Source organism: Enoplosus armatus, chromosome 19 (assembly GCF_043641665.1).
Source record: "Enoplosus armatus isolate fEnoArm2 chromosome 19, fEnoArm2.hap1, whole genome shotgun sequence".
NCBI classification, from domain to species: Eukaryota; Metazoa; Chordata; class Actinopteri; order Centrarchiformes; family Enoplosidae; genus Enoplosus; species Enoplosus armatus.
Window position 1 is genome coordinate 15,424,677 of NC_092198.1, and position 9,512 is coordinate 15,434,188.

A 9,512-nucleotide genomic window follows, 5' to 3' on the forward strand; every position below is an offset into this window, starting at 1 on the left:
AACCCCAACATGCATCGCCACCATACTGCCAGGGCAACAGACAAGAAGAGAGGGGCCGAGTGCCAGAGGAGAGGCTGGGAGGGAATGGAAGTAGGTACACAGAGAGAGGAAAGATGAAAAGACATGGCTCAAATGCAAACACTGGGGTTTTGGGGGAAGATTTTTCAGCCATAATCGTGAGCAATGACAGAGAATAAAAGGCTAAGGAAAATGATTTCCTTGTCAGGACCATGGGTCACAAAGATAACAGCATCCATGACAATGATGATTTTAGCCTGATGTGGTGGTTTTCCAGCTTCTCCTCTGTTTCTTGCTATCCCTTCCATCTCACAGAGACGACTCCACCTCTCTAGTGATGGTAACCTCGGTCCCTGACTGAGGGCGCACCTGAACGGCTGCAGCCTGCTCTGAGGTCTCGCTGATCACCTCCAGGGCTGACGCAGCAGCAGCCTTGCAGTCACTGCTGGCCTTCTTATCTGTATTCTGTTTGTCCGCAGAGCCGCAGCACAATTTGGGAGCACACTGAGTCCGACAGGAGAGCTCACAGAGGGAGTCTCGAGACTCCGAGTTGAACGTGACAAACTCGGGCTGGATGGTGGTGGCGTGGATGCCCTCATCATGAAAGAAGTCCTTGATGCGCTTGGCCACGTCCATGTAAGATGTGGGGTCGTGGCACTTGATGTGCGCCGTGGCGATGATGCGACTGCCGGCCAGCTGCCAGATGTGCAGCTCGTGGATGGCCAGGACGCCGTCCAGACCCAGCAGCCGCTCGTTGAGCCGGTGCATGTTGATCTGCTTGGGCACGGTCTGCAGCAGGATGAGGGCCGACTCTTTGAGCAGCGGGTAGGTAGTGTACAACAGGATGCACACCATGATGATGCAGAGCGTGGGATCCAGGTACAGAACCCAGCAGGGGCCGGCAAACTTCATGGCCGACACGGTGGGACCTTCCAGCAGGTCGACCAGCGTGTGATTGACATGCTTGTGGTCTGTGGTGTGGCTGTTGATACACGGGTTCACGCACATCTCACCAGCTATACAGGGCTGCCACACAAAGGTAAATATTACAGCATTGACCACCACAATGACGGAGCCCAGGGCGTCGCCCAACACGTGCAGGAAGACCCCGCGCATGTTGAGCTGCGACGACGCATCGTGGTCATGGTCCATCTCCTCATAGTGGGTATTGCCATTCATCTGCACCTCTGTGCTGTCTTTACAGCTGATTTCTGAAGATAAAAACAAAGGTGAGTTTAGTTTAGGGGAACATGAAGTCGATGTTTAATATGGACTTTGACATTGAGATAGTAATACAGCATTCAAAATATATAGACGGACAGCACATGTAGTGGAACAAAAATAGAAATGTTGCTTTAAGAAACAGTAAAAACAACAACAATTAACTCATTACAGAGCGAAAACAAAGCTGTAACATATTAGCCTGTAGTAATGAGATTCCAAGATGCTATCAGTAGCAGCAGTTGATAAATTGTTCAGTTACATCATTTGGGGTCGAAGCACAAGTCCATTTGAAGAACCAGAGGCCAGAACTCAGCCAGCAATGTTATCAGGTGACATGTGTTAGAACTGCTTCAAAGTCAAGGGAAGGGTGACTAAGGGCTATTTACTAAGACAGTCAGTTCATAAAGTTGACATATCCGTGTTTTTTTTTCCTCTTGCTTTTCTTGTTCCAGCTTTCACTGTGGAAGACAATTAGTAGTTTCAGGCAGCATGGTAGCGTACACAACTGTGGGGGAATGGCACCTGAGCAATGGCTGCTCGCCTCCATCCTGGGACGCCGCCGGCTGGGTCATTCATCAACGGTTAATGGTGTGGCTGGGGCTTTTCAACTCCACGGTTACACTGATGTATGACCCAGTAACAGCGATCAGTGCACGGAGGAGGGGGGAGTACAGCCTCCATTTATTGAAACTGGCAGGGCCGAAAAGTGTGGGGGAGACATGGTCTTCTGTATGGGTTTAACCCTTCAGTGAGGGAGGAGGATGGGCGCTCGGGCAGAATGACCAGAAGGAAGCCCATGGAAGCTTTTTTTGCAGGGTGGTCTGTTGCTTTGTTGTCAACAAGCAGACATCAAACTCTTATCTGAGCACAACAAACAGATAGACAGAAGGATGAGCTGTTTCTGTGTGTGCTTGTAGTAACCTGACACAAGACTTGGCTGTATAACAATCAGGTTTTCACTATTGCATGAATTCATTTAAAATTGTGAGCAGTAACAATAATGCATGAGCTCCTCAGGAATATTGATAGATGAGACCCTGTTACAAGTTTGAACTTGTCAAAAACAGGATGTTTCTTGCCTGAGTCTAACACAAACCTCTACATAGCTCTGTTCATAAGCCAGCTGACAGTGGTCAGCCTTACAACGCTTGAAACCTTTTTTTATTTACACTTGAAGGTGGTTTCCAAGGATAGAATAACCAAAGAATATCTGGTAACAAACACATATCTATATACCACAGTCATGGGAGACACAATAAGGGTTAGTCACTCAAGCAGGATGTCGTGAAGACATGTGCATGTACTCTTATGCAATCTGAACTGCTAACAATGGAGATGAAGGCTAGCACATGCTGTCTGATTAAATGTGGGACACAATGAGGCTGGATTTGTAGAGTTTTGACACTTAATACTGGTCTGTTGTATACACTTAAACATGAAAACACATAATTCAACACAGAGAAGACAAACAAGGCAGAGACACGATGACAGTGCTCCAACTTTCCATACTTACCATTTCTAGGTCTCGCATCACCCGGGCTGTTGTGATTTCCCACCAAGTTGTTGGTCTCCTCTCCTGAAGACCCGTTCCCAGCCTTCTGGGTTTTACCCCTCTTGTTCTTTTTTCCATGAGAGTGCCCTCCGTGGGAGTGCCCTCCGTGGGAGTGCCCGTGGCCTCCGCCGGCGTGCCCGTGGAACAAGCAGAGTCCGAGCAGGTTGACCAGGAGCCCCGCGGCACCGACCCCAGCGACCACCTCCGGGCTCTCGATCTCATTAGGCTCGGTGAAGCGCTCGACAGCCTCCAGGACGATAGTGAAGCACAGCGCCGTAAGGAAGACGGCGTTGACCAGAGCCCCCATCACCTCCGCCCGGATCCACCCGAAGGTGTTTTTGTTGGTCGCATGGGTTTTCTCGGCGAATCGCACCGCGACCAGAGCCACCACCAGCGCGATGACGTCCGACAGCATATGAAAGGAGTCCGACAGCATTGATAGAGACGAGGTCATCCGGCTGACCACCACTTCCACAATGAAAAACCCAAAAGTCAATGAGAGCATGCATAGCAGCCGTACACGATTAGGCTCACAAGCCATTTTCCCTTCCACACGGTCCTTCGTCGAGTCAAGTTTCGAGTTTACAATAAATAACGTTTCACTGTGTCTTCAAGCGAGCTCACCAGGACATCAACTGGCTAGCTCTCCGCTTCAACACTACTCCAAGCTAACGATTTACGTTAAGCTAGCGAGCTCCCTGAGACAATACGATCAATGCTAACGGCGTCTTCATTCACTGCTGTTATCCAGCGACGACAGCATCACTCGGCTAAATCTGAAGAAGACCACGGTTGAAATTAATCCGGCATAAGATTGTAGTTAAGATATAGTTAACATAACGTGAAGTACACCGTGGTCGTCACCAGTTTATTCCAGAAACGTTTGCCGACGAGCTTTGGTTTGCAGTCGGCTGAAACTTTGCACCCGAGCCGGTAAACTTTCCACACGGAACACGGCGTTGTAAGAACACACCCTGGACTATTCCTATTGGTGGACAGGGTACAAGATGGTATCTGATTCGTCAAATTCTGCAACTCTCGCAAGAGGGCGGAGCAAGCAAACTAGACAACAGCGGTTGCTACGCACGCTAACGGCAACTGTAATCTCGCGATGATGTCTTTAATCGATCTGTGAATCTTTTGTAGTATCGGTGCTTCATATTCCACAGAAACATTGGCCATTCACCGTATTCACCTTTTTTATTTGTGTGTTTCTCATCTCTGAAGGTGATGCGGTCAAAAAACAAAGGTCTTATAAATGTGTCGGTACATCCTGATTTAAATGTCTGTGAGTTATTGGTTTAATTTTGTCTTTGGTCTGCCTTAAATACCCCCTTACTATTGTTTATTGTTGCTAACAACATGTTTTAGTGTTGACAGTGTGACACGTGTTCCCCTACTTGAACTGCGAATGTGTTAAAACAAACGACTTTCAGGTGCTGTGTTGCCTGTCATCTCTGGCAGAAGTCTCTCTCTCTCTACTCAGCGGCTGCCTATGCATGGGAAACTGATGACCCCTTGTGGGAATTATAGGTCATGATGAAAGAAATTTGAATTTGTAGTATAATTGTAATGGAAATTAAAAACGAATTATTTTTGAGTCATAGTTTTAATTCATGTACAGCAGGTTTCCCTAAAACCCCTACTAGAACTTTGTGGTATTATACATCAAACCAAAGTCAACTAGTATGTGTAGTTCATTTGACTATGTATAAATACATGTTTTAATATGCATACTGAGCATCTTTGACCAAAAAAAGATGCCTTCAGGATGAATGTTGTTATATTCATTTATTACTACAATTAGCAGTAATAATGTAATCATTCAATCATTCATGCTGCATAGTTTAAACGTTCATTGTCATCACAAGTTCAGGAGTTATTCTTCATACATACTATCACTTTAACCGCACAGGTTTTTACATTTTGTTGTATTGTTGCAGATACAAGTCATCATATAATCTGCCTTTTTATGTCAATTCCCAAGCAGTTTGTGAAAGACAACTCACTTACATGTATTTAGCAAGAATAGATACAGCATATTTACAATCACGGTAACGCTCTAGAAAATTCACACATCCATACATCAAACTGTGTAAATAAAACTCAAGACACTAGAGATACACATGACAATACACTAGATTGAATCACTTGGCTTCACTACTGTCACAGCTACTGAATTACCATATAAATAAAGCTTAATTTACGTCCAGTTATTATGACTCGCATTCAGAGGTTTTCACATTCAGTCACAAGTCAGACAGTGATATCTGTTATCAGCGGATGCCAAGTATCTGCCTGCTCTTGAACTGACAGGTCTTCTCCACTTCGGTCAGCGTTTGTGCACGCAGATTGGCCGCCTGCAGCCTCCTCAAAATCAGCTCCTGGGACGTCACAATCTGACGGACATCAGGCTGCCGGTTCTCTTTGCTCTCGCCTGCAAAGTGGACCTTCTTCTTGCTGGGGGAAAGGTTCTCCACACCTAGGACCAAAGCAGTAAGGAGTCACTGATTAACACAGATGAGACAAAACTTTATATCGTCAGGCAGCCCTTACTACACTCTCTGCAATCCAACATGGCAGCTGGATGTCAGATTGTCAGGTGTGTAACATGAGCTGAATTCTCTTTTTATAAAAATGCAGGTTTAATTTCTTAATTCTTTATTGGTGTATAAAAACAGTATTTACATGATTAAAAATGATCCCATCAAATGTAATAAATAAACTTCATTTTAGTCATTGCAAACAGAAGCATGAACCCATGAAAACATTGCTCAGTTCTGGTCTCGCTTCAGTAAGTCCAGAGGTCTTCGTCCAATTCCCATACCTAGGTCTTTGCCATAGAACGGTGCCAGGTCCCTCTGCTGCTGTAGACGGTTGTAATTCTTCAGTAAACTCTCTGCCCTGAAACAGCAGATTAGGATAAAAGGTTTGCACCAGTTGGTAAATGACAAAGTACAGATTGTTTCATTTCTAAAAGTTTTACCTCACAAGCTTCTCATTTGACAGTCGCTCACGAACACAAAGCTCCTGCTCTCTTTCTGCAATGAAAGAAGGGTGAAAAAAAGAAGACATCTTTAATTTTGGAATTTGTAACACTTATTTGCTATGACCCACATACTTGATGCATTTATATACAGAATATTATATCCACTGTCAGCCAGGTGCTGCAGATGAGGAAGAAACTGAAAGTAGGAAAACACTCCGTATGACTTCACTTAGAAATATATCAATGTAATACTATTTACACCTGAAGAATGGTATAAAACATTAATCATTCATCATAAGCAGTGTTCATCAAGTTTTTCCGGTTGTTAAAAGCCCAACTGCAGATCAGCAGGGGTCATACAGTCTGCTGGCCAGGCCACAGTACGATTAAACCCTGACCAGATGTGGGTCTGTGTGGCAGAAAGGAGAGTAGAAATAAAAGCCTTACTCTCCAGCCTCTCTTCACGTTCCTTCAGCGCCTTTTCTCTGTCCCGCAGCGCCTGTTCCCGGAGTCTGAGCTCCGCAGCAGAGGCGGGTGTCGGTTCAGCTGACTTGTGAGGGGGACGGTCAGAGTCCGTCGACCTCCTTCTGAGTCGCACCTGTGCCCTCCTCTGCTCCTCAGCTACAGCGTCAGCCAACAGACTGCTCTGGAGAATAGACTCCACAGAGGGCCTCAGATAGTCCTGGCAACAGAGAAACGCTGATTACTGTCGCCTACCTACATCAAAACACACTCTGACCAGTACCTGAGCAGCTGCAGCACAAGTAGTTTCTGACAAAAATGAATCACTATCTTAACAAAATAACTGTATTAAATAATTCATTTCAAACCGTCAAGTTGAGCATTTTGCTGAGCAAGGTGTTCAGTTCCTCAGAGTATCGGTACGGGATTCTTCTGTACTTCCCCTCTCTGATCTTCTCTGCCAGCTCTTTTTGGTTGTAAGCAGTAAACGGAGGGCTAAACAAGAGAAATCCAGGGAAAATGTCAGATACTCAGTCAACAAACCGGCTGCTGGTGGGAAAATCAGCTCAAGAAGAGGAGTTGCAAAACTTACGATAATGCACAGAGTTCATACAGCAAACATCCCAGTGACCAAATATCTGACTTCTCGTTGTATGACATCCGGTTTATTTGCTCCTGAAAGACAAGATGTTGACAGAGAGTGGCAATCAGGCTACGATCAGGAGGGTCAAGAAGTGAAATGCTCCAAATATATCCTAAAGAAAGGTGAAAAGGTGAAGGAAAACCTCTGACACAGCAGGATTAAACCACTCACTGGAGACATGTAGTAAGGTGTCCCGACAAATGTTTTTGCAAAACTGGTGTCGTGGTTCAGGATCCTCGCTAGGCCAAAGTCTCCGAGCTTCACATTCTGTCTGATGTCGAGAAAGATGTTGGCCGGTTTCAGGTCCCGATGAAGAACCGTGGCCCTGCCGTCACTGCGTCTGTGGCATTCCTTCAGGGCTAATGTGAGCTGTGCCATGACCCGCAGGACGAACTGCTCCTCCAAATAACGCCTGTCATGGTAAAAACACACACTCTTAGCGGAGTGGAGGGAAACTCACCTTAACTCACTAACTCACTAACTAAGAATTACATAGTCACCTTTCCTTGATGCATCGGGTGATGAGGCTGGACAGGTCCCCACCCTCGCAGTGCTCCATGACAATGTACAGCGTGGAGTTAGTCCGGTCTATGATGCGGTCGTAGTACCTCACTATGTTTGGGTGCTTGAGCTCCCTCAGGAGGTTCACCTCTGACACCAGCATCTGCTTTTCACTCTCCGCCATGGTGCCATAGTCCAGCTCCTTCCACACGAGGATCTACAAAACAAAAGGGACAGCGCTTCATCCATTTATGATGTCTTTGCAGTACAGTGGCAACAAATGGCAATTATGGCATTCCGCTAAATGATAAAATGTATTGTAGATGGAGCACAAGAAGAGTCATGAAGTCAGTTACGTAATATCTACCTGAAGTTGACCAACAATGGCCACCATATGCTACTGATACCAGACAAGGCTGGCGCTGCAAACCCCCTGAGCGTATGAGAACTGAATTGAGCAATGGCATGTTTAACGCTTACAAGAGATCGTGTTATTTCTTGTTTCAAAAGTTCCATAGTATTGCTTTACACATATTCCACTGCTGCACTACAGCTATGTGAATACTGTTTTTAACGTTTATATTTATTTATGAGTGTATTTCTTCTCTTTTCTGGTTTTAAGAGCTGCACTGAGGCAAATTCCTATCAACTGTGTTGACATGGCAATAAAGTATCTTATTACTTGTCAGACACAAATGCAACTACATTTAATTTACCAGAGCCTAAGATGACATATTCAAATAGCTTGCTTTATCCAATCAAGAAAAGTTTACAACGTGAAAAAACAGGGGGAAGGCAGCAAATGTTATCCAAAATAGTCAGATTAATTTTAATTTTTTTAATTTTCATCAATATTCACAGTTTTTGTTTGAGGTTTGTGCTAAAAACACTAACACAGGTTTAATATTTCTTGGTTGAAGTTGAGGAACTTTAATTTCTGAAAGAGCGTGAACCATATCACACAATTCCTGACACTCGTGCTCTGTAGTTTAGCGTTTAAATCAACTGAAACTACCGTTAGTGTAACGATTCATCGAGTTACAGCAACAAACGGTGTCGTGGTTGCAACAAAGACCACCGGGGGCAGGTTAACGTTACCTGACGTTACAGGTGGGCAGTGGTTTTGCGCAGACAAAACGTGTAAACGTTACTCACTTTCCCATCAGATTTCCTTCTTATTTTCTGGCATCTTCCATAAGAACCTGAGCCTATAGTGTACAACACCTCGTAATCCTCCACACAGGACGGCATCTTACTTGTTGCAACCGGATCTAACTTTAAAAGTTACCTGACTTGGCGTTAACGTTAACTAGCTGTTTAACCAGTTAACGTTAGGATAGACTCGGCTGTAGTTAAACATAAACTCAAACAAGCGTCTCCTGTGCTGTGGATGCCTTTGTTATTGATAAAGATGCTGAAATAGACCAAATGTTTGGCTTTTGCTTTCTTCGCTCGTGTGTATTGCAGTTAACAAAACAGGAAGCGTTTGCTCTCGGTTTAAATTGGTGCTCAAATCTTCAAATCATGATTGGCCCGCTCTCCCCGCACGGTGGCTCCTGATTGGTCAGTGCGAAGATACAAGTTGTGAGGTTGCTAAGAGCCTGAAACCCGCGAGAGTAGAGCGGGTAGATTGCACGTGTTCAACTCTCCACGAGGTGGCGCCAAAAACAAACAGTCAAGTCAAAGCCACGCTTTGGTCACCAGTGGCAACCAGGTTCCAGGAAATAGCGTAAGGATAATTCTTGGTCAGATTAAAAAATGATTGATTACGGGGAGATTTTCCCATTTAAATCAGTGGCAATACTTGGACAGCTAATTAAAATGTTGTAATGCTAATGAGACCAATTATGATTATGAATGACAACTTTAACAGTGTCAGCAGCTAACTCTAAATTCAAATTTTGCATTTTGGGACTGTTGCACTGAATTCATTTTTATAATTAATTTTATTCTATGCAGACAGATAAATATATAGAAAAATCAAATGTAAAAGTTATATCATATAAAAGTGCACCATATCTCATTGGAAAATGTCGTACTTCATATTTTAAGTTTCTAGTAAAAAAAAAAAAAGGCATCAAAAACCATTAAAAAGGTTCTTTTCAAGAGGCCCACAAAACACA

General features: G+C 44.4%; 2 protein-coding genes across 2 annotated transcripts; both read right to left on the bottom strand.

Annotated features, from left to right (window-relative positions):
• Nucleotides 1–327: 327 nt before the first annotated feature.
• Nucleotides 328–3,335, bottom strand: slc30a1a (solute carrier family 30 member 1a). Its single transcript, XM_070926041.1, has 2 exons — nt 2,756–3,335; nt 328–1,229 (listed from the first exon to the last, which is right to left on the bottom strand). The coding sequence occupies exons 1-2, from the start codon at nt 3,333–3,335 to the stop codon at nt 328–330; spliced, it is 1,482 nt and encodes a 493-aa protein (XP_070782142.1).
• Nucleotides 3,336–4,495: 1,160 nt separating this feature from the next.
• Nucleotides 4,496–8,682, bottom strand: nek2 (NIMA-related kinase 2). Its single transcript, XM_070925985.1, has 9 exons — nt 8,545–8,682; nt 7,389–7,606; nt 7,060–7,300; nt 6,838–6,920; nt 6,614–6,740; nt 6,231–6,465; nt 5,781–5,835; nt 5,622–5,698; nt 4,496–5,276 (listed from the first exon to the last, which is right to left on the bottom strand). The coding sequence occupies exons 1-9, from the start codon at nt 8,638–8,640 to the stop codon at nt 5,071–5,073; spliced, it is 1,338 nt and encodes a 445-aa protein (XP_070782086.1). The 5' UTR covers nt 8,641–8,682; the 3' UTR covers nt 4,496–5,070.
• Nucleotides 8,683–9,512: the final 830 nt, after the last annotated feature.

Excerpts from the sequence above, each read along its gene's own strand:
- slc30a1a (XM_070926041.1), bottom strand. The coding sequence starts at position 3,335 with ATGGCTTGTGAGCCTAATCGTGTACGGCTGCTATGCATGCTCTCATTG. Across the intron at positions 1,230-2,755 it reads TGATGCGAGACCTAGAAATG|AAATCAGCTGTAAAGACAGC; the intron begins GTAAGTATGGAA and ends TTTTATCTTCAG.
- nek2 (XM_070925985.1), bottom strand. The coding sequence starts at position 8,640 with ATGCCGTCCTGTGTGGAGGATTACGAGGTGTTGTACACTATAGGCTCA. Across the intron at positions 7,301-7,388 it reads ACCCGATGCATCAAGGAAAG|GCGTTATTTGGAGGAGCAGT; the intron begins GTGACTATGTAA and ends TTACCATGACAG. Across the intron at positions 6,921-7,059 it reads CACCTTACTACATGTCTCCA|GAGCAAATAAACCGGATGTC; the intron begins GTGAGTGGTTTA and ends CTTGTCTTTCAG.